At 48.9% G+C, this 24,411-nt stretch overlaps 1 protein-coding gene across 4 annotated transcripts in view; it reads right to left on the bottom strand.

The window, feature by feature from the left end:
• Positions 1 to 24,411, bottom strand: part of MAP4K4 (mitogen-activated protein kinase kinase kinase kinase 4) — a 289,343-nt gene that overhangs the window by 79,856 nt on the left and 185,076 nt on the right. For all 4 annotated transcript variants that reach the window (XM_075336472.1, XM_075336473.1, XM_075336474.1 and 1 more), the window contains exons 13-15: positions 19,726 to 19,887; positions 2,336 to 2,422; positions 887 to 1,129 (exon numbers count right to left, since the gene is read on the bottom strand). In XM_075336472.1, coding sequence (XP_075192587.1) covers positions 887 to 1,129; positions 2,336 to 2,422; positions 19,726 to 19,887 — 492 coding nt within the window. The remainder of the gene's footprint in view (positions 1 to 886; positions 1,130 to 2,335; positions 2,423 to 19,725; positions 19,888 to 24,411) is intronic.

Genomic DNA, 24,411 nt, shown 5'->3' with positions numbered 1-24,411 from the left:
AACACCCATGGTCTGGGTCTCCCAAAGGAACGATAAAGAAATAATAATAATATTTATTCATTTATTTAGCGCTGTTAATTCCACAGCGCTTTACATACAATGGCAGGTAGATACAATGTTTTCATCACTTCCCTTTGTTAATTCTGGCAGTATTCATTTTTTTTTTGTTATGCTGTGTACTGATCGGAATAATTTATTTTAGATTTTGATAGATTTGACCTCTGACTGCAGCTAAACCAAACTATGTGCGTTTTTTTAATTGTTTTATTTTCAATAGGGGCAAAGGGGGTGGGGGTTGGAGTCATTTGAACTTTTTTTTTTCTCTTCATATAATTAAATTCCACACCTGCACTTTTTATTGATTTTACTAGTCCCCTCAGGGGACTCAAATCTGTGATCTTCCGATCGCTTATGCAGTACAGAGCTGTGCATCAGTTCTGATTTGTACCGCAGAAATGCTGACATCCTAATAACGTCAGCTCGTGGTCAGCATTCGCAGGAAGATCATTATCACAGACACAGGGGTCATCAGCTGACCCCTGGCTGTCATGACAACCTATCAGGGCTCCACAATCACGTCACTGGTGGGTCAATGGGAGCGGGTAATTCCCGCTGGAGTGTTAAATCCCGCAGTCAGACATTGACAGTGGGATTTAACTGGTTACCAGCCATGGGTGGATCATTAGAGGCATACGATGGCTGATTAAATCTGCCATTATGTGTAGGGAAAGATGTGGGCTTGGCATGCAAGCCCACATCAAAGCAAGAGACACGACAAATGATGTAAAGCTAAATCATATGGCGTGAAGGGGTTAAACTTGCACAGATATAGAAAGAGAACATAAATATGCACACTATATCTATATACAAAAGGAAATCAATTTACCTCTCGCATACGCTCGGCCTGATCATAGTGGGGTTTGGGTTCGGGGGTGTGATAACTTTGCTTGCTTCTTTCTTGCGGTTGCACTTGAGGTTGTTGAGGCGCTGGCTGCTGCGCTGGTTGTTGCGGCTGAGGTTGCTGCCTGTGATCATGTTGTAAAGACATAAGATATGCTTGCTCTTGTTGCAGCTGACGTTGTAGTCTCTCTGCCTGCCTGTGTTCTTCCATTTCACGCCATCGGTATTCCTAAAATCAAGAGTAAAAATGTATAAGATACAACATAATAACTAACATGACTATTTCTGCACCAGAAGTTATATAAATTATGACTACACGGTCAAATTTTCATAAGACTGGACTTATCATTTCACTAGGAACTAATACCGACAGCCTTTGATACATTCCCAAATCTTCAGGTTATCAGATCCAAGCCACAAATTATCAGGGTGTTGGATGTGGCAATCACGTGAATACCAGCAGTTATGGAGAGAGAGAGAAGGCAAGCTACCTTCTTATGCGTCTCATCAGTAATAATGTAATACATTATGCCTAAAGGGTGTCCGCTTTATCCTTTATGCAAATATGTCGGAGGATATGAATTTGTGGCACTTACTAATACCAGTATTGTGGGTTCACCTCCTGAGCTGGTTACAGACTGCACTGCTCATGTTCCCAATGTGCCTGACGATGAAGGCGCACGTGACCAGTCCTGTCCATCAGCCTTCTCCAATTAAAAAAACACTACACCTGGAAAAGCAGATTTCTTTTGAAGAGGCAGATGGGCAGGACTAGTCACATGCTCTGGCATCAGAAGCTATGTTGTGGGCAAGAGTAGTGCAGCCTGGGACCGGCAGGACCACCTGTATTATTATGTACTAGTAAGTGCGGCAAAATAAGGTCTCAAATTAAGATAAAGTAGCCAACCTCTAACTCTTGCAAATTTCAGCTTTATTAAGATGTAAATGTCTGGTGTCTTGTATTGGTAATGACTACTCACAGGGTTTACGTGGCATCTATTCGACAGTCTCCTATCCAGGTAAATTTAGCCTTTACAGGAAAAAATTCATAGCAAAAAAAAGACTATGTACATAATCTAGAGGTGGAACTTTTTACTTTAGTGCGTTCTGATGACACTTCATACTTGCTTAGATGAAGGTCATCAAAAACGCTGCCTGTGACTACTTTAATGCATCCTGGGATAAAAGTAAAAAAATCCCAATTCATTTGGGCTTTCCATGTGTTCTTTCCTACTCACTAGGAGTATTACCTCCTAAGAGAGCTGTACAACTTCTGCCCACAGAGACTTTATATAGCTGTGCCTGTCAATCTAGGGTGAAGACATGGCACTTCCCACAGCAGCTAATTGTTTGCACAGCTTGTGCAGCTGCCCAGACACCGCTGACCCCCACAACCTGCTACAACTACGGCATCAGATCACCAGTAAACTCTCACCAGTAACATGGCCTGCTCTTGAAGCAGCTGCTGTTGAAGGATCTCCAAGTGCCTCTGCTCCTCCTCCAGCTGTCGTCTGATATACTCCTGTCACACAAACATTTTGGAGGGTTCAGGTTGTTAACCTGAGCAGTGTGTAAAATGCACATGTACTGATGGCATTGCCACATGCCAACAACTACAACTTAAAAGACACGCGGCACATGTATAAACAAGTTAGAATGAAAATGTTCACACTGGGAAAACAATGGAGACTTTGGGGAGTATGAGAACGCACTCATTTTTTTGGTGGCAATTTTCATTCATAAAATATCCACTTTATGTTACATTTATTTAGCACCTTCCTTTAATCCAGTGTTTAACTTTTTCAACACCAAACTGCCAAATATCTAGAAACACAGACAAGACAACAGATTACGATACACTTGGCATCCCCACGGTTTATGTTCGCATTTTATTTGCTGTTTCCTTAGCAGAGAAGTTTTAAGATGAACACATTTTTCTATGGTATCTGACAACTGACAGTCTACATGGAGGGTTATACCGTGTGGTGATCAGATCTGAGACCACCTGCTAAAAATCATTGATGCTAGACTACAGGGAGATCTGCAACAATATGAGAACACCAAGTGCTGGGGTCTGGTATCCAGGATGCTCTATAAAAAAAATAAAAATAATGGAGATCAATATTAAGGCTAGGTTCACACTTCCGTTGTTTTGCTTCTGTCAGGTCCGTTGTTGCGACGCAATGACGGATCCGTCGTTTTTGAGATGTCAACTGACGCAACGGATTTGTAATCTCACAGGATTCCAACGGATTTGTAATCTCACAGGATTCCGTTCAAAGGAATCCTGTGAAAAAACTGATCCGTCGCGTCCGTTACATCCGTTGTGCATCCGTTCTTTGACGGATCCGTCGTGATCAGTTTCTGTTTGGAATGCCAACAGGGTGTGCCAAACATGCTGGGCATGATCAGTAAAGCATGACGAAATCTAGCACTGGATTCCGTCGTGTGACGGATTACGACGGAATCCAGCACCATAGACATTCATTATAGCTTGTAACGGATTGTGACGGAAAATAGAAAAAGTAGTTCAGCTCACCCTTCCTAAAGTCCAGGTCAGGATCGGTGTTGGTGCACGGAGCTGCCCTGGCCTCAGGCAGAACACAGACAAGGAAACTAGAGTATGATCTCCAGCACTTCAAAGAAGGTTAAAAATATTTATTGAGGTTCTATTAAAAAAGATCCATCGATCATGAAAACAGTGAGGGGGGACACATTAAGAGAAATCCCTTTCTCTTAATGTGTCCCCCCTCACTGTTTTCATGATCGATGGATCTTTTTTAATAGAACCTCAATAAATATTTTTAACCTTCTTTGAAGTGCTGGAGATCATACTCTAGTTTCCTGGATTGTGACGGACACCTGCGGAGTCAGTTTTTTGCCGCTCCAAAAAACATTACATTCAGCGTTGCTCCCGCCTGACGGTCAGTCACTACATGACTGATCTGTTCGCAGCGGATGCAACGCAAAGCCATCGGTCACAATCCGTCGCTAGAAGAAGTCTATGGGGAAAAACTTGATTCCTGCAAAATATTTTACAGGATACCGTAATTCCTCAAGGCGACGGATTGTGACTGATGCAAAACAACGGAAGTGTGAACTTAGCCTAACCCTTTAAACTGCTATCAAATTTATGGCTACTTTTCCAGCAGTGGTAGTTGGTAGGGTGCAACAATGAAAAAAGCGGTAAAGAGATAGAAACTTTTATATTGTTAGCCAGCGAGCTACCGTATAGACGGCAGTCCTAGTATACGTACCATTAGCTATTACTGTGCGTTATATTGAGAATAGAATGTGTGTGACCAATATAATAGTGCACCAGCTTACTAAATACTATGTTTTGTTTGTGAAACAAAATAAAAAAAAATTTAAAAAAATAGCAAACATTAGAACTGCTGATAAAAATGTCACTTGTTCACATATCTTTCTGAAAGTTACCAAGCTTTTACAGGTTTCTGAAAGTCAAAACTACCTAGGTACGGCAGGATTTGTCCATTACAGGTTCATAGCGAGTCTTAGCTGGCATTTACAGACTCATTATGATACTATATCAAAGCTGAAGATCAATCACTGTAAAACTAGGCAGATCTGATACGTTGGGTGACAGGGCCGTAGGGGAGGAAAACATTGGTTATGAAATATACACAATACTGAAATGATGCATCACTTAGTGTTAATGCAACATAGTCTAATCACAATTGTGTCGTCACTTTCCCAGGGCCCTCGACGCATGTCAGTCTAGCTATATGGGCAAATTTATCACTACACAACTAAAACACAATTAAATGAATTGTGTAGGCACAACACAATGACACAATCAGATGCAATGTTCACCAGGTATAAACATATTGAACAGAGCTGCAAAGTACAGCTTCATTCATAGCGTAGTGTCCGCTGCCAGGTACTGCAGAACGAAGGGAATTTTGTTTACTTACCGTAAATTCCTTTTCTTCTAGCTCCTATTGGGAGACCCAGACAATTGGGTGTATAGCTTCTGCCTCCGGAGGCCACAAAAAGTATTACACTTTAAAAAGTGTAACCCCTCCCCTCTGCCTATACACCCTCCCGTGCATCACGGGCCCATCAGTTTTGGTGCCAAAGCAGGAAGGAGGAAACTTATAAATTGGTCTAAGGTAAATTCAATCCGAAGGATGTTCGGAGAACTGAAACCATGAACCAAAAGAACAATTCAACATGAACAACATGTGTACACAAAAGAACAACAGCCCGAAGGGAACAGGGGCGGGTGCTGGGTCTCCCAATAGGAGCTAGAAGAAAAGGAATTTACGGTAAGTAAACAAAATTCCCTTCTTCTTTGTCGCTCCATTGGGAGACCCAGACAATTGGGACGTCCAAAAGCAGTCCCTGGGTGGGTAAAAGAATACCTCGATAAAAAGAGCCGAAAACGGCCCCCTCTTACAGGTGGGCAACCGCCGCCTGAAGGACTCGCCTACCTAGGCTGGCATCTGCCGAAGCATAGGCATGCACCTGATAGTGTTTCGTGAAAGTGTGCAGACTCGACCAGGTAGCCGCCTGACACACCTGCTGAGCCGTAGCCTGGTGCCGCAATGCCCAGGATGCACCTACGGCTCTGGTAGAATGGGCTTTCAGCCCTAAAGGAATCGGAAGCCCAGAAGAATGGTAGGCTTCAAGAATCGGTTCCTTGATCCACCGAGCCAAGGTTGACTTGGAAGCCTGCGACCCCTTACGCTGGCCAGCGACAAGGACAAAGAGCGCATCAGAACGGCGCAGGGGCGCCGTGCGAGAAATGTAGAGCCGGAGTGCTCTCACCAGATCTAACAAGTGCAAATCCTTTTCACATTGGTGAACTGGATGAGGGCAAAAAGAAGGTAAGGAGATATCCTGATTGAGATGAAAAGGGGATACCACCTTAGGGAGAAATTCCGGGACCGGACGCAGAACCACCTTATCCTGGTGAAACACCAGGAAGGGGGCTTTGCATGACAGCGCTGCTAGCTCAGACACTCTCCGAAGTGATGTGACTGCCACTAGGAAGGCCACCTTCTGCGAAAGGCGTGATAGAGAGACATCTCGCATCGGCTCGAAAGGTGGTTTCTGAAGAGCCGTTAGCACCCTGTTAAGATCCCAGGGTTCCAGCGGACGCTTGTAAGGTGGGACTATGTGGCAAACTCCCTGCAGGAACGTGCGGACCTGCGGAAGCCTGGCTAGACGCTTTTGAAAAAACACGGAAAGCGCCGATACTTGTCCCTTGAGAGAGCCGAGAGACAAACCCTTGTCCATTCCGGATTGAAGGAAAGAAAGAAAAGTGGGTAAGGCAAACGGCCAGGGGGTAAAACCCTGATCAGCGCACCAGGATAAGAAGATCCTCCAAGCCCTGTGATAGATCTTGGCGGACGTTGGTTTCCTGGCCTGTCTCATGGTGGCAATGACATCTTGAGATAACCCTGAGGACGCTAGGAGCCAGGACTCAATGGCCACACAGTCAGGTTGAGGGCCGCAGAATTCAGATGGAAAAATGGCCCTTGATACAGCAAGTCTGGACGGTCTGGGAGTGCCCACGGTTGACCCACCGTGAGGTGCCACAGATCCGGGTACCACGACCTCCTCGGCCAGTCTGGAGCGACGAGGATGGCGCGGCGGCAGTCGGACCTGATCTTGCGTAACACTCTGGGCAGCAGTGCCAGAGGAGGAAATACATAAGGCAGTCGAAACTGCGACCAATCCTGAACTAATGCGTCCGCCGCCAGAGCTCTGTGATCTTGAGACCGTGCCATGAATGCCGGGACTTTTGTTGTTGTGCCGAGACGCCATGAGGTCGACGTCCGGCGTTCCCCAGCGGCAACAGATCTCTTGAAACACGTCCGGGTGAAGAGACCATTCCCCTGCGTCCATGCCCTGGCGACTGAGAAAGTCTGCTTCCCAGTTTTCTACGCCCGGGATGTGAACTGCGGAGATGGTGGAGGCTGTGGCTTCCGCCCACAGCAGAATCCGCCGAACTTCTTGGAAGGCTTGACGACTGCGTGTGCCGCCCTGGTGGTTGATGTACGCGACCGCCGTGGCGTTGTCCGACTGTATGCGGATCTGTCTGCCCTCCAGCCACCGCTGGAACGCCTTTAGGGCTAGATACACTGCCCTCATCTCCAGAACATTGATCTGAAGGGAGGACTCTGTCGGAGTCCAGGTTCCCTGAGCCCTGTGGTGGAGGAAGACCGCTCCCCACCCTGACAGACTCGCGTCCGTCGTGACCACAGCCCAGGATGGGGGCAGGAAGGATTTTCCCTTCGACAAAGAAGTGGGAAGAAGCCACCACTGAAGAGAGGTTTTGGCTGCCAGAGAAAGAGAGACGTTCCTGTCTAGGGACGTCGACCTCCTGTCCCATTTGCGGAGAATGTCCCATTGAAGTGGACGCAGATGAAACTGCGCAAAGGGAACTGCCTCCATTGCTGCCACCATCTTCCCTAGGAAGTGCATGAGGCGCCTCAAGGGGTGTGACTGGGCCCGAAGGAGAGATTGCACCCCTGTCTGCAGTGAACGCAGTTTGTCCAGCGGAAGCTTCACTATCGCTGAGAGAGTATGAAACTCCATCCCGAGGTAAGTCAGTGATTGGGTCGGTGTCAGTTTTGACTTTGGGAAATTGATGATCCACCCGAACCTCTGGAGAGTCTCCAGAGCAATGGTCAGGCTGTGTTGACATGCCACCCGGGAGGGTGCCTTGACTAGAAGATCGTCTAAGTAAGGGATCACCGAGTGGCCCTGAGAGTGTAGGACCGCCACCACTGCTGCCATGACCTTGGTGAAGACCCGTGGGGCTGTCGCCAGGCCGAAAGGCAGTGCCACGAACTGAAGGTGTTCGTCCCCGATGGCGAAACGCAGGAAGCGTTGATGCTCTGGTGCAATCGGCACATGGAGATAAGCATCCCTGATGTCGATTGATGCTAGTAAGTCTTCTTGGGACATTGAGGCGATGACAGAGCGGAGAGATTCCATCCGGAACCGTCTGGTTCTCACGTGTCTGTTGAGCAGTTTGAGGTCCAGAACGGGACGGAATGATCCGTCCTTTTTTGGCACCACGAACAAGTTGGAGTAAAAACCGCGACCACGTTCTTGAAGGGGAACGGGGATCACAACTCCTTCTGCCTTCAGAGTGTTCACCGCCTGAAAAAGTGCATCGGCTCGCTCGGGGGGCGGAGATGTTCTGAAGAAACGAGTCGGAGGACGAGAACTGAGCTCTATCCCGTAACCGTGAGACAGAATGTCTCTCACCCATCGGTCTTGGACATGTGGCCACCAGGCGTCGCAAAAGCGGGAGAGCCTGCCACCGACCGAGGATGCGGTTTGGGGAGGCCGAAAGTCATGAGAAGGCCGCCATGGAGGCGGTTCCTCCGGCGGTCTTCGTAGGACGTGATTTAGACCGCCATGCAGAAGAGTTCCTCTGGCCCTTCTCTGACCTGTTGGACGTGGAGGAATGGGACCTGGCTGAGGGCCGAAAGGACCGAAACCTCGGTTGTATTTTTCGTTGCTGAGGTCTGTTTGGTTTGGACTGGGGTAAGGACGAGTCCTTTCCCTTGGATTGTTTAATAATTTCGTCCAATTGCTCGCCAAACAAACGGTCGCCAGAAAATGGCAAACCGGTTAAGAACTTCTTGGAATCAGAGTCTGCCTTCCATTCGCGTAGCCACATGGCCCTGCGGACTGCCACCGAATTGGCGGATGCTACCGCTGTACGGCTCGCAGAGTCCAGGACGGCGTTCATGGCGTAGGACGAAAAGGCCGACGCCTGAGAAGTCAAAGACACAACTTGCGGAGCAGAGGTACGTGTGACCGCATTAATCTCAGACAGACAAGCTGAGATAGCTTGGAGTGCCCACACGGCTGCAAAGGCCGGAGCAAAAGACGCGCCTATGGCTTCATAGATGGATTTCATCAGGAGCTCTATTTGCCTGTCAGTGGCATCCTTGAGCGATGAACCATCTGCCACTGATACTACGGATCTAGCCGCCAGTCTAGAGACTGGAGGATCCACCTTGGGACACTGAGCCCAACCCTTAACTACGTCAGGGGGGAAGGGGTAACGTGTGTCATTAAGGCGCTTAGTAAAGCGCTTGTCCGGAAATGCTCTGTGCTTCTGGACAGCATCTCTGAAGTTAGAGTGATCGAAAAACGCACTCCGTGTACGTTTGGGAAACCTAAACTGGTGCTTCTCCTGCTGCGAAGTCGACTCCTCTATAGGTGGAGTTGGGGGAGAAAGATCTAGCACCTGGTTGATGGACGCTATAAGGTCATTTACTATGGCGTCCCCTTCAGGTGTATCTAGATTGAGAGCAACGTCAGGATCAGAGCCCTGAGCTGCGACCTCCGCTTCATCCTCCAGAGAGTCCTCATGCTGAGACCCCGAACAGCGTGATGAAGTCGGGGAAGGTTCCCAGCGAGCCCGCTTAGCCGGTCTGGGACTGCGGTCCGTGTCGGAGTCCTCACCGTGGGACCTAGGTGTCACCCCAGGAGCACTTTGCTGCGCCGACCGAGAGGGGCCTGGGGGCGATGAACTCACAGTGCCCTGGGCCTGTGTTACCGATCTGGACTGCAAGGCTTCTAGTATCTTAGCAGACCATTTGTCCATAGACTGAGCCATGGACTGTGAAAGCGACTCAGAGTTTCTCAGCCAAAACTGCAAACTCTGTCCCTGCCACCTGGACAGTGGAAGCCGGCGGTTCTACCTGAGCCGAGGGTCCCACCAGTGCCCGAGGCTCCGGCTGAGTGAGTGCCACAGGGGCCGAGCATTGCACACAGTGAGGGTAGGTGGAACCTGCAGGTAACATAGCCGCACAAGAGGTACAGGTTGCAAAATAAGCCTGTGCCTTGGCACCCTTGCTCTTTGCGGACGACATGCTGTTGTCTCCTCTGAGAGTGATCAGTGAGGGTATATAGCCAAAAGCAAAATAATGCGGCCGAACAGAGAGAATGTATACAATATATTATATATATATATATATACATATATATACACTTCGGCACCTAGGGGGGCCAGCACCTGGTAACCGGTGTGGCTTACCGACCGCCCAAAGTGGTTGTGTGTCCACCAGATTCCCCGCCTGGGCCTCCCAGAGCTGCAGAGCTCGTTCTGAAATCCTCCACCGGCAGAAGTGATTGTAACAATGGCTGCCAGAGTTCTCAGGGGAGGAGGGAGCCGCGGGCGGTGACTAATAAAGTGCGGGAATCTGGTGCCCCACAGTGTTCAGTGAGGGGGGAGGAGAACACCTAAGTATGCTCCAGCCCTCACTGCCGACGTCCAGTCGACCGTCCCGCCCTTACCCCTGACTGGCAGGCCCGGGGGCGGGAGTTATGGTACTAGGCCGCAGAAGCCGGGGACTAAATTTAATAACGCGGCCGACGAACCGGCGCGGTCGGCGCGGTAGTCCCGGCCGTCACAGAAAAAAACAGCAGCCGCTGCAGCGTCTGTAGCACAGGCGCTCCTGCGCCGTCCCCAAGGGGACACAGAGTACTTTTTAGATGCAGGGCCTGTCCCTGATGATACCCAGTCTCCTGTCCGTCAGATTCCCCCAGGGGCTGCGGAGGGAGCCCGGTCCTAGTGAAAGGTGACCGGTTAGGATCCCACTTCTCCCAGAGCCTCTAAGGGATGGGGAAGGAAAACGGCATGTGGCTCCAGCCTTTGTACCCGCAATGAGTACCTCAACCTTGACAGCACCGCCGACTTAGTGGGGTGAGAAGGGAGCATGCCGGGGGCCCTCTTTTCTTCCACCTCCTTCAACACAAAGCATAAAACTGATGGGCCCGTGATGCACGGGAGGGTGTATAGGCAGAGGGGAGGGGTTACACTTTTTAAAGTGTAATACTTTGTGTGCCTCCGGAGGCAGAAGCTATACACCCAATTGTCTGGGTCTCCCAATGGAGCGACAAAGAAAGCTCCTATTCAGCAGTCTATACAATTTACATCTGGCAGCTGCAAATAAAGTGTCCAACCCTACAATCTGATACTGATGACCTATACTATAGAGCGGTCGTCAATATGTTGTGCTTGGATATCCCATTTGAACATTCTGGGAAAGCAAGAAAGTTGTTTTTTCCCCCCTGACTAGCATCAACTGGCTGTGTAAACACTGGCTCCTGATGATGTACAGTATGTGTGTATATGTAGTATTAGGACAGTGGTATATGCATTCTGCTGCTGTCCCTATGTGAGCAATTAGTAAGGCTGTGGACATATCAGCATTGGAGGATCCATTCAAACATTGTCTAGTAATGGATCTGGCACAACCATCTATTGTGTGGTTCAGCGTCTATGAAAAACAGAAAAATAGAACTGAAGAACACATGTGAACAGGGCCCAGAGCTACAATTATACTGCAAGATAATCAGAAACCAACGTGGTAGCAAGATAAATGTTAAACAACAGGCTGCCAATCACCTGATGAACGAGCAAAAGGCTCATTTATCAGGTGAAATGATCATCTGCACTGCGCAAAAAAAAATCATGGTGTTTATCAGTGCATCATCCTGTAAACAGGACTCACGCTGCCGAGCGATATTGCAGCCTATACTGACTGAGTGATCTTGTATAGATCACCCAAGGGACATAGTTTACGTTGGTCTGCTCGTGTAAACAGGCACTTAAACAACAACCCGATCAGTAAACGTTTAGCGATCAGCAGTTAGATAATGCTGCCGATCAGACCATGTAAATGGACCCCAAGACTGTATTAATCACAAAAATGCTTTAGGAAATGATTTATGCGGGCAGAAATCCAGACTAAATGTGAGTCAATCATCAAAAAAAAAGTCAGTTGTTTAAGGGCCCTTTCACAATAACAAATGTAGTCTACTTGAGTACAAATTGTTTAATAGGATCGTGCGGAAATGTGCTGCCAACAAAAATTATTTTTAAGCCCCACAAACCCCATGATCAGCAAACAAATGAATGAGTATTCCTTGTTATTTGGAGTATTACATCCATGCTTATGTGGGCCATTATACTGTGCCAGCTTGAGTCAGTAAGGTACTGGTAGCTGGTGCCACTGCAGGTGTAGTACTGCTGGTCCAATAAATATTACCGCTGGGATTGTTACCACATCTATTTTGTACTATTTGTATGAAAATTAATTAAAGGGAACGTGTCAGCAGGTTATTGCTACGTAATCTGAAGACCGCATGCTGCAAGGGTTAAAACTTGAGAATTCAGGGCTGCCTGTCTTGTCAATATCATCTGTTTATTTGCTATGTTTATTTAACCAGCAGGACTTCTCAGTGCTTGACTACAATATCCCAGGCATGGCAGTCTGACAGATTGACACACCTCACTGTCAATGTACAATCTCTATAGAGAGCCTGGTGTGGGTGGGACAGCTCTCTCAGCTCTGCTACATGGCTAAATCTAAAAATTCTGATTGCATCAGAACAGCTGCACCCAGTAATCTAAGTGATACATCGTTGAATTTAGGGCCTCTTTGACTAAAATCAAGCTGGTCTCAGATGAGGTAGCAAAAACCTTTAAGGCCAAATGGCAATTTTCACTGTGCAAAGTGTGTGCAGCCTAAGCTCAACCCCCTATACCTAAACATAGCCGATTTATAAAGTGAATAGAGGAGGAAGAAACATGGCGGCCCCTCTTAAGAGACATACACTGATTTTTTCATTTTATTACCAAAGTTATTCAAGTGTGATATAGGTCAGAAGGGAAGATTGATTAGGTTTTTCTTGATGCCCCATTTGTCTTAAGAGTAAATTATATGTTTAGTTCTTCTTTAAAAGGTAATCTATCGGGCGTGTCCAGGATGCTGAGCTGAGTGGACGTGGGGAAGAGGAGCTCCTGTTGACCCTCAGCTAAATCAGCACTTATCATAAGCACAAACCTACTCACCGGCTCTCAGGATGGGACCACGGAGGATTAAACCGTCGCAGCAGGCATCGGTGGCCCCCCCGCTGCACACCACGGCGCTGGATACTTTCTTGGGCCTGGAACAGGGTCCAGGGGAGGCCCGGACGCCATCTTTCCAGGAGCATGGAGGGGAAATGGAGGCACCGGCCCGGCCTGCTAAGCAGCAAGAGAAGGAGGAGTGGGTGAGCGGGGACACAGGGGGGAGTGGAGGAGTCCCTGCAGCAGTTCCAACAGGGGATGCCTTGGCTCAGCAGCCCTGCACTGCATCGGATCCTCAGGCACAGCAGCAGCAGGCCCAGGAGCACATAGTGGCGGTGGGAGATAAGGTGGAGGTCGGGGGGCAGCCCTCCCCACTGCCGGGAGAAGAAGGGACTGCAGCCACAGCTGGTAATATCAGGGAACAGAGCAGCCTGCTTCCCCCCTCTGGGCCTCGGTGTGGAGATCAACCTCCCCAGCACCAGACTAAAACTCAAGCGTCTATTACTGCAGGTGCTCACCTTAAAGGGCCAGACACCTCCTATAAGGACATGCATGATTTCATAAGTAAACTTCCTTCTAAAGAGGACTTTCAATGCCTCATACATGATGTTAAAGCAACTTGCAGGTCAGAAATAGCTGAAGTGAGGAGAGATTTGCAGCAATTGTCTGGCAGAATTGAATCCCTGGAGGAAGAGCATGACATCACCAGATCCCATGTATCAGAATTACACAAACTGGCAACATCGCAACAAAAATTATGGAGGATATGCAGTCTCACATAGAGGATCTCGACAACAGAGGACGCCGTTGCAATGTCCGTGTGAGGGGGGTCCCAGAGTCAGATAGGTTCGAGGACACAAACTCCATACTACAATCCATCTTTAATGAAGTGTTGGACGCTCCCCCTTCTAACATCATCAAGCTGGACAGGGCACACAGGGCTTTACAGCCGAAGAATTTATCCACCCAACCCCGGGACATCATTTGTTGCATTCACGACTTCTCCACCAAAGAACTGATCATGGCTAAGGCTAGAATGAGGCGCACGGCACCTGTGTTCAATGGCAAGGAAATCCAGCTTTTCCCGGATCTTTCTCGCATCACACTCCAGAAAAGGCGGCAACTCAAACCCCTCCTCACGAGCCTGAAGGAGCACCAGGTTCTATACCGCTGGGGTTACCCGTTTGCACTAACAGCGCGCAGAGGGGGTAAATCGGTGACCCTTCGCACTCCAGCAGATACCACTCTGTTCTGTGAAGCACTGGCCATTCCAGCGGTCTGTATCCCAGATTGGGACTTGCAAAGGTTGGAAGGGCCGCCCCCTCCCGTGTGGTCCAAGGTGAGGGGTGGAGGGCGTGGGGCTATGGGGGGGGGGGGGGAGGTAGGGGCCGCGGGTCGCTCCCCTCCCCGGCTCACCGTTGAGGACACTCCTTAACCTGGTTGGTGCCTATTTCTTATACCCTCTGAGTTCCAGTGGCTGAGCATGCTTTGTGATACTGTGACTCTCTCTACAGCAAGCCTCTGACTGTCCATTGTGTCATCTGCGGCCCTCTGGGTCTGTTGAGCAGCATAAGGGGGGGGGGGGGCTGTAGCCACAACGATGCCGTGGGGGTAGGGGGGTTGGCGGGAGCCCGGTCCCCTTACTTGGAGTTAGTGGTTGAGGTTTTTTGGTTTTATTTTCCCTTGTTTCCTTTTGGCACGGGCCCGTGCCCACTGGACTGACCCCCGTGGGAGGGCTACTGGGGAGTGAGGTGGGTGGCTCTCTTAGCCCAGACGGGTTGGGGAACCTCCCTCTTGGTCTCTCCCTTCCGGGTTGACCCCCCGGGAATCTATGCCTAAGGTTTATGCATTTTGGTTAATGTTCTTAATTCATGTTCATTTCTATGTTTGTCCTTGTCTTCCCCCCTCCCCGATGTTTTTTCCTTATGTGTCCTTTCAGGTACCACCCTTTCTAGAGTCCCTGGGAGCTGCGGCCCTTTGTCGTATGGACCGTCTCCTCTGGCCGGCTTCACAGGGGAAGTCATGCCCCCGACGGTATAGGTGTGCCATTAGCTTTTTCTTACTTCTAAGTTTTAGATATGACCCGCATTATCTCTCTTAACGTAAAAGGTCTGAATTCACCCCGTAAAAGGAAATTGCTGCTACAGGAACTGAAAACATCAGGTGCAGACATAGCCTTTATCCAAGAAACACATTTTGTGGAATCAAACACTTTCAAATTTGCGTCCCACCGCTTTCCCATCCATTACTCGGCTTACTCGGGCTCCAAGAGGGGGGGGGGGGGGGGGGAGTTGCTATTTTAATATCCTCCAGTTGTCCTCTACAAATTACGGGTTCTCGCTGCGATCCAGAGGGTAGATATGTGATTCTGGAGGGCAAACTGGGGGGATCCCCGCACATACTGGCCAACATTTATGCACCTAATGAAGGGCAGATACGCTTTTTTAAGAAAATACTCGATCTGATAGGCGGACTGGCACCGGCCTCTACGGTGTAGGGGGGAGACTTTAACATCCCTTTTTCGGAGGTGGCCGACAGACTCTCTGTGGGTGGACACCCTCCATCGGGTGCTTTGAAAAATTTGTCCCGGGACTTTCGTAGGCTCATTAGATCAGGGGCTTTATACGACGCTTGGAGGGTGGACCACCCGGGAGAGAGGGCCTTTTTCTTCTACTCGCATCCGCATCAGACGCACACCAGAATAGACTATTTTTTCATTGACTCACAGCTGCTGGGGCGTCTTGAGAGGGTGGAAATGGGATCCATTACGTGGTCAGACCATTCCCCACTCATAATGGACTTCAAGAAAGATGGTCCTCGACCTAGGCCTCAGCTTTGGCGCCTTAATGAATCTCTGATCAAAAATCCCGACACTAGGGCCTTTTTAAATAAGCAACTGGTCGAATTCTTTCAGTTGAACACGGGCACGGTCACGTCGCCGGCAACACTCTGGGAAGCTCACAAGGCAGTGATGAGGGGACTATGCATTAGAGAGGGCGCCAGGGCTAAAAAGAATGCCACAAGCCAGCGGGACTCTATAACGGCCCATCTTAAGCTACAGGAGGGGAGACTGGCGGCTGCCCCATCACTGACTATTCTTAGGAGAGTCATCAGCCTTAGGGAAAAGTTGAGAGACTTGGCAATTGGCAGAGCAGAAAAATTGCTAACCTTTTCCAAACAAAGATACTATGAAAGAGTAATAAGGCTCATACCTTACTCGCCAGGCAGCTTAAGGAGCGCGCTACATCCTCATGCCCTCAGGCTCTGCGCGACGAAAAGGGCACTATCCACTATCACCCCGCTTCAATAGCTGACATTTTTTTCAATTACTACAACAAGCTTTATAACCTTCCGGTTCCCCGGGCATGGCTTCGCGCGGGGCTGGGCCACTTGGGGACTATTTTTCGGCCCTTGAGCTCCCTTCACTGCCTTGCGGAGCAGCCGCGGCTTTGAATGAAGAGATTACTACAGAGGAACTGGAGCAAGTTCTGGAAGCCCTGCCTGGCGGGAAGTCACCGGGCCCGGACGGCTTTACTTATTTTTATTACAAGGTGTTTGCGGCGGAGCTCCTCCAACACATGGCCGCCTTGTTTAACTCTTTCCTTCAGGGTGACCCTATCCCTCCATCCATGCTACACTCCCATTTAATCCTCCTGCCCAAGCCACCCAGGGACCCATTGGACTGTGCTAATTATAGACCAATAGCCCTTTTGAACTCCGATTTGAAGATGTTCACCAAGCTCTTGGCGGCCAGGCTTAATCGATGGTTGCCCCAACTCGTGTATAAAGACCAGGTGGGTTTTGTCCCTTGCAGTCAGGGGGGGGACAACACCAGGAAGGTCATAGACCTGGTGGATGTGGCAAATCGGACGAAGCAGCAGGCGTTGGGTCTAGAAGCAGAGAAGGCTTTTGACCGCCTTGCGTGGCTTTTTCTCTTCAAGACAATGGAGGTCTTTGGGATCTCGGGTGGCTTTATGCGGGCCTTGAAGTCCCTGTATAGCGCTCCTACGGCCTCTATCAAACTCCCCCTCCACATCTCTAAGCCTTTTCTCATCTCCAAATGGCACCAGGCAGGGGTGCCCCCTGTCCCCCCTCCTTTTTGCGCTATGCATAGAGCCCCTCGCGGCCTCGGTCAGGAGCAACCCAGACATCTCGGGGGTCCTGGTCAGGAATAAACCGTTTAAAATCTCGCTTTTTGCCGACGATGTGCTCATTACACTTACTAACATCCATGTGTCCCTTCCAATTTTAATGTGCACCTTGGGTAGGTACGGGAGCCTTTCGGGGTATAAGATCAACTCTAGCAAAACGGAGGCAATGCCCTTGAATCTCGACCTTGTGGCCCTGGATTACCTGCGTTTGAATTTTAAGTTTCGTTGGAAGACAGATGCGGTCAAGTACCTGGGGGTTAACCTCACATCTACTTATGATTCCCTCTATAACCTTAACTCCCCCCCCCCTCTTTTCCGAGAGCTGAGAACTCTTTTGAGCAAGTGATTGCCCCTCCCTCTTTCGTGGATGGGGCGCATTGCGGCGGTTAAAATGACCTTGCTCCCAAAATTATTATATTTCTTTGAAACCCTCCCAGTTAAGGTACCAATAAAGGAGCTGAAGTCCCTTCAGGCGGCTATCCTTAGATTTATTTGGTGTAACAAACGTCATAGGGTGGCCAGGGATGTGTTGATGGCTCGGAGAAACAGGGGGGGGCTTTCTGTCCCGGACATCCTAAAATACTATTGGGCTGCCCATCTTAGGAGGATCCCCTGTTGGGTGTCCCTTTGGGCATACAACAGGTGGACTGAGATTGAAAAACTTTGGCTGGCGCCTATACATTCAAACGCGCTCCTGTGGCCCCCGGCCCGGTGTGATTCGCCCCCCCCCCCTCTTCTTGGACCGATGCAGTTCACTAGGGACCTCTGGGCATTTTGCATTAGAAGATTTCCTTTGGCATCCCCCTGCTCCCCTCTGGTGTCCTTCATATACCAACCCTTGCTCCCAAGCAGTCTGGAGTCGGACATGGTGCACCCCTGGCTCAAGGCAGGTCTATTCAGATTTGCAGACATTATAGATGGAAGTACAATGCAGATCCATTCCTTTGAGTACCTTAGAGATAAATTCTCTCTCTCTAGAGAGAGAGTTTTTCCAATATCTGCAGATCAGAGACTTGGCTGGCTCCTTGTTTGGCAGGGCAGGGGCCTCGATTCCCACAGATTTTGAGAAAATTTGCAGAAGGGGCACTAATACTAAGGGGCTGATTTCGGAAATTTACATTTTGCTTTCTGAGTCACGGGAGGGGCCCGAGGGGTCTTTTCCATACATGCGGAAATGGGAGTCTCTATTGGGAAGGCGGATACTTCCTCAGGAATGGGCAGCAATCTGGGGAAACGTCGCCAAGACGTCAATATGCACACTATATAAGGAAAATATCTATAAAATGTTGCTATTTTGGTACCACACTCCAGATTTCCTTAATGGCATAGACCCCTCCATACCGGCTTGTTGCTGGAGATGCGGGGGAGGCAGGGGCACCATTCTGCACATATTCTGGTCCTGTCCAGGGATAGTCCCCTTCTGGGAGCGGGTTAGAGGGTTGATCCATAAAGTACTATATATAGAGGTTGATCTTGATCCCCTGATCTATGTTCTGGGTCTTGGGAATGGGGGATTGGGAAAAACGGCCTCTAAGCTTTTGTCCCACATCCTTACGGCGGCCAGATGCTTAATTGCAAAGAATTGGAGGCAGCCAGGGACACCCTCACTCCAGAGCCTCAAGTATAGATTACTGGACGTTAGACGCATGGAACATCTCACGGCACTATTGCATGACACAGTTGACCGTTTCCAGGCCGTGTGGGCACCATGGGACTACTTTGCGGGACAGGAGGATCTGTGAGACTGAGGCCTATGGGTCCTATGGAAGGAGCATGGACTCTTGAAACCCTTCCCTCTTCCCTCCTATTTCTCCTCTCCCCTCCTAACCCTCCTCACCTGTCCTGTCATTGTTTGTCTAGGTTCGATAAGAATTGTGAATTTTATGTTTTATTTTATGTATGAAAAACGTAAATTGAAAATCTCAATAAAAATTCAAAGTTTAAAAAAAAAAGGTAATCTATCAGTACCCTCGTAAGCGGTCTATATGGGCATGTAGATCATAGGAAGCTTAATAAAGCGATACCTTGATACCTGTGATCGATATTTTATTCCAGAGAAAACCATGTTTTTCGCAATATGTAAATGAGCTATTAGGATCTACTGGCAGGAAGTAGATTCTGCCTCCAGAGCTCATTTTAAATTAAAGGGGACGTTACCAGTGTGAGACATGTAATGATTGACAGTCACCCAGTTTTAACGCCTCCTTTGAATTAAAATAAGCTGTGGAGGCAGATTCTACATCTGACCCTGAAATCCTAATAGCTTATTTACATATTAAGAAATATGTGGATTTTTCAGGCATAAGACATCAGATCGCAGATATCAAGGTATCACTTTATTCATTTTTCTATGTCCAACATGCTCACATAGACGGCATAGATAAGATGAGACTATTGATAGATGTCCTTTATATGAAGTGCTTGTGGGATAGGCAATACTGTATACATGCCACGTCGTCAGCATGTACTGTTTATAAAGGGTTTCTTTTTCTTTGAAAGGACAGCTAACTATAAAGCACAAAGCTTAGAAATGAAGCACATGACAAAGAGCTGCCAACATTAAGCACTAACATGTGGAGGTTTTTTGAGGTTTTCGGAGATTCTCAATACTTGATATATTCAAGATGAAATAATGATCTAGGGGGTTGAGGGATTTTTTCTACACTGTGATCCAATTTATCTCTGCGTCTCCCTAGTCAGAACTGTATGAGAACAGGAAATAATGGATTACATTTAACTGTAAAGCAAATGTAACAATTCACTGTTTACGGTCTCCGTAAATCAACTCAAAATATTGTATAATCTTTACTCATTAAGGTTTACCTGTTCTCTCTCCACCCGTCTTTTCTCTTCTTCAGCTCTTCTACGTTCCTCCTCTTCTTTACGCCTCCGTTCCAGCTCTTCCATTCTTTTTTTCTCTTCCTGCTCTCTTCTTCTTTGCTCTCGTTCTTGCTGCCGCCGGGCTTCACGTTCTCTTCTCTGTTGCTACTCAGAAGAGTTGAAAAGAAACAAAAGTTTAACAAGTGGCCAGGCATTATCTAGAACATATCGTACATTTACATGCAGCAAACATATTCCTCTCCATAGACTGAAGGCACCAACTACACAACATAATACATCTATGACTTTTCCTCAATGTCAAATTGTTCATTTAAAAATAAGGGAGAAATTCTGTGACATCATACTGTTGTCGTATTGTCTCTATTGAAAACTGTAAAAAGTCTAAGGCAATTTGTCAAGTATTTGAAGGGAACCTATCAGTCATCTCAACCCTCCAAAGCTGCGTTTATGGACATGTAGGTCACAGAAACTTTAATAACAGGATACTTTGATATCTGCGATCTGTGGTTTTATTATAGAGAAATCTACGTTTTTGCTGTGAAGATCTATGAGCTAGAAATAGATCCTGAATATTACACACAAGACTAGGTGGACACATGTCAGCTGTGGTGCACGAAATCCACGATGGGCTCCAAAGAACAATATAAGCAGAAGGATCGGCACTCACAAAAAAATTCTTTATAGTTGCAGAATTTATTCCACCTTCATTCAAAAATTAAATGCAAGATGACGCACATTTCGGTCTAGAGATGCAGAACTTTTTCAAATCATATGATATGAAAAAGGTCTGCATCTCTAGACCGAAACGTGCGTCATCTTGCATTTCATTTTTGAAAGAAAATGGATTGAAAGATATGGAATAAATTCTGCAACTATAAAGAATTTTTTTGTGAGTGCCGATCCTTCTGCTTATATTGAGAGATAAAATAAAATAAAAAAAGCAAAAAAGAAAATATCATTACTTACAGCAAGATGGAATTGCAGCTGTATATTGCTCAGGCCAAAAGACTACTACTACTACTACTCCAGCAGGATACAGCTAAACCCCCACTAGGTGGAGGCAACACAGGTGCAGGTGGAGCCATTCACACTCACTTCCAAATATGGATATGGAGGAGGTGATGGCTGGATGGTAAAACTGCACACTGGTGGCTTGCATAGAGCACTGTTCACACTAGCAGACGCACAGTCACAAACCCGCAGCCTATTAGGTGACGCCCATACTATTAGATCAGGCGGGCTGCCAAGCCGTACCCCCACTGCGCGCTACGTAGGGACAGAAACTCTGATAGCAAGGCCTAACAAAAAGGGGCCTGGCTGTATCCTGTACAAAGAAGGGAATTTTGTTTACTTACCGTAAATTCCTTTTCTTCTAGCTCCAATTGGGAGACCCAGACAATTGGGGTGTATAGCTTATGCCTCCGGAGGTCACACAAAGCATTACACTTAAAAGTGTAAACCCCTCCCGTCTGCCTATACACCCGCCCGTGCATCACGGGCTCCTCAGTTTTGGTGCAAAAGCAGGAAGGAGGAAACTTATAAATTGGTCTAAGGTAAATTCAATCCGAAGGATGTTCGGAGAACTTAAACCATGAACCAAGAACAATTCAACATGAACAACATGTGTACACAAAAGAACAACAGCCCGAAGGGAACAGGGGCGGGTGCTGGGTCTCCCAATTGGAGCTAGAAGAAAAGGAATTTACGGTAAGTAAACAAAATTCCCTTCTTCTTTGTCGCTCCATTGGGAGACCCAGACAATTGGGACGTCCAAAAGCAGTCCCTGGGTGGGTAAAAGAATACCCCGGTAATAGAGCCGAAAGACGGCCCCTTCCTACAGGTGGGCAACCGCCGCCTGGAGGACTCGCCTACCTAAGCTGGCATCTGCCGAAGCGTAGGTATGCACCTGATAGTGCTTCGTGAAAGTGTGCAGACTCGACCAGGTAGCCGCCTGACACACCTGCTGAGCCGTAGCCTGGTGCCGCAATGCCCAGGACGCACCCACGGCTCTGGTAGAATGGGCTTTCAGTCCTGAAGGAACCGGAAGGCCAGAAGAACGGTAGGCTTCAAGAATTGGTTCCTTGATCCACCGAGCCAAGGTTGACTTGGAAGCCTGCGACCCTTTACGCTGGCCAGCGACAAGGACAAAGAGCGCATCCGAGCGGCGCAGGGGCGCCGTACGAGAAATGTAGAGCCGGAGAGCTCTCACAAGATCTAACAAGTGCAAATCCTTTTCACATTGGTGAACTGGATGAGGACAAAAAGAAGGTAAGGAGATATCCTGATTGAGATGAAAAGGGGATACCACCTTCGGGAGAAATTCCGGAACCGGACGCAGAACCACCTTGTCCTGGTGAAACACCAGGAAGGGAGCTTTGCAAGACAGTGCAGCTAGCTCAGACACTCTGCGGAGTGGTGTGACTGCCACTAGGAAGACCACCTTCTGCGAGAGGCGAGAAAGAGAAATATCTCTCATTGGCTCGAAAGGTGGTTTCTGAAGAGCCATTAGCACCCTGTTCAGATCCCAGGGTTCTAGCGGGCGCTTGTAAGGGGGGACTATGTGGCAAACCCCCTGCAGGAACGTGCGTACTTGCGGAAGCCTTGCTAGACGCTTTTGAAAAAATACAGAGAGCGCCGATACTTGTCCCTTAAGAGAGCCGAGAGATAGCCCCTTTTCCATTCCGGATTGAAGGAAAGACAGAAAAGTGGGCAAGGCAAATGGCCATGGAATAAAACCCTGATCAGAGCACCAGGATAAGAAGATCCTCCACGTCCTGTGGTAGATCTTGGCTGACGTTGGTTTCCTGGCCTGTCTCATAGTGGCAATGACCTCTTGAGATAACCCTGAAGATGCTAGGATCCAGGACTCAATGGCCACACAGTCAGGTTGAGGGCCGCAGAATTCAGATGGAAAAATGGCCCTTGAGACAGCAAGTCTGGTCGGTCTGGTAGTGCCCACGGTTGACCCACCGTGAGATGCCACAGATCCGGGTACCACGACCTCCTTGGCCAGTCTGGGGCGACGAGGAGGGCGCGGCGGCAGTCGGACCTGATCTTGCGTAACACTCTGGGCAGCAGTGCCAGAGGAGGAAAGACATAAGGCAGTTGAAACTGCGACCAATCCTGAACTAAGGCGTCTGCCGCCAGAGCTCTGTGATCTTGAGACCGTGCCATGAATGCCGGGACCTTGTTGTTGTGCCGGGACGCCATTAGGTCGACGTCCGGCTTCCCCCAGCGGCAACAGATCTCTTGAAACACGTCCGGGTGAAGAGACCATTCCCCTGCGTTCATGCCCTGGCGACTGAGAAAGTCCGCTTCCCAGTTTTCCACGCCCGGGATGTGTACTGCGGAGATGGTGGAGGCTGTGGCTTCCACCCACAGCAGAATCCGCCGAACTTCCTGGAAGGCTTGCCGACTGCGCGTGCCGCCTTGGTGGTTGATGTATGCCACCGCCGTGGCGTTGTCCGACTGAATTCGGATCTGCCTGCCTTCCAGCCACGGCTGGAACGCCTTCAGGGCTAGATACACTGCCCTTATCTCCAGAACATTGATCTGAAGGGAGGACTCCGGCTGAGTCCAGGTACCCTGAGCCCTGTGGTGGAGGAAGACCGCTCCCCACCCTGACAGACTCGCGTCCGTCGTGACCACAGCCCAGGATGGGGGCAGGAAGGATTTCCCCTTCGACAAAGAAGTGGGAAGAAGCCACCACTGAAGGGATGCCTTGGCTGCCCGAGAAAGGGAGACGTTCCTGTCGAGGGACGTCGATTTCCTGTCCCATTTGCGGAGAATGTCCCATTGAAGAGGACGCAGATGAAACTGTGGAAATGGAACTGCCTCCATTGCTGCCACCATCTTCCCTAGGAAGTGCATGAGGCGTCTCAAGGGGTGCGACTGGGCTCGGAGGAGAGATCGCACCCCTGTCTGTAGTGATCGTTGTTTGTCCAGCGGAAGTTTCACTATCGCTGGGAGAGTGTGAAACTCCATCCCGAGATGTGTCAGCGATTGTGTCGGTGTCAGTTTTGACTTTGGGAAATTGATGATCCACCCGAACCTCTGGAGTGTCTCCAGAGCAATGTTCAGGCAGTGTTGGCATGCCACCCGAGAGGGGGCCTTGACAAGAAGATCGTCCAAGTAAGGGATCACTGAGTGTCCCTGAGAGTGTAGGACTGCAACCACTGTTGCCATGACCTTGGTGAAGACCCGTGGGGCTGTTGCCAGGCCGAAAGGCAATGCCACGAACTGAAGGTGTTCGTCCCCGATGGCGAAACGCAGGAAGCGCTGATGCTCTGGTGCAATCGGCACGTGGAGATAAGCATCCTTGATGTCGATTGAGGCTAGGAAGTCTCCTTGGGACATCGAGGCGATGACGGAGCGGAGAGATTCCATCCGGAATCGTCTGGTTTTCACGTTTTTGTTGAGCAGTTTGAGGTCCAGGACGGGACGGAAAGATCCGTCCTTTTTTGGTACGACAAACAAGTTGGAGTAAAAACCGTGACCCCATTGCTGAAGGGGAACGGGGATAACTACTCCTTCTGCCTTCAGAGAGTTCACCGCCTGCAGAAGAGCATCGGCTCGCTCGGGGGGCGGAGATGTTCTGAAGAAACGAATCGGAGGACGAGAATTGAACTCTATCCTGTAACCGTGAGACAGAATGTCTCTCACCCATCG

Source organism: Anomaloglossus baeobatrachus, chromosome 2 (genome assembly GCF_048569485.1).
Source record: "Anomaloglossus baeobatrachus isolate aAnoBae1 chromosome 2, aAnoBae1.hap1, whole genome shotgun sequence".
Taxonomy (NCBI): Eukaryota; Metazoa; Chordata; class Amphibia; order Anura; family Aromobatidae; genus Anomaloglossus; species Anomaloglossus baeobatrachus.
The sequence above is the reverse complement of the archived record's forward strand: the minus strand, read 5'-3'. Positions and strand labels throughout refer to the sequence as shown.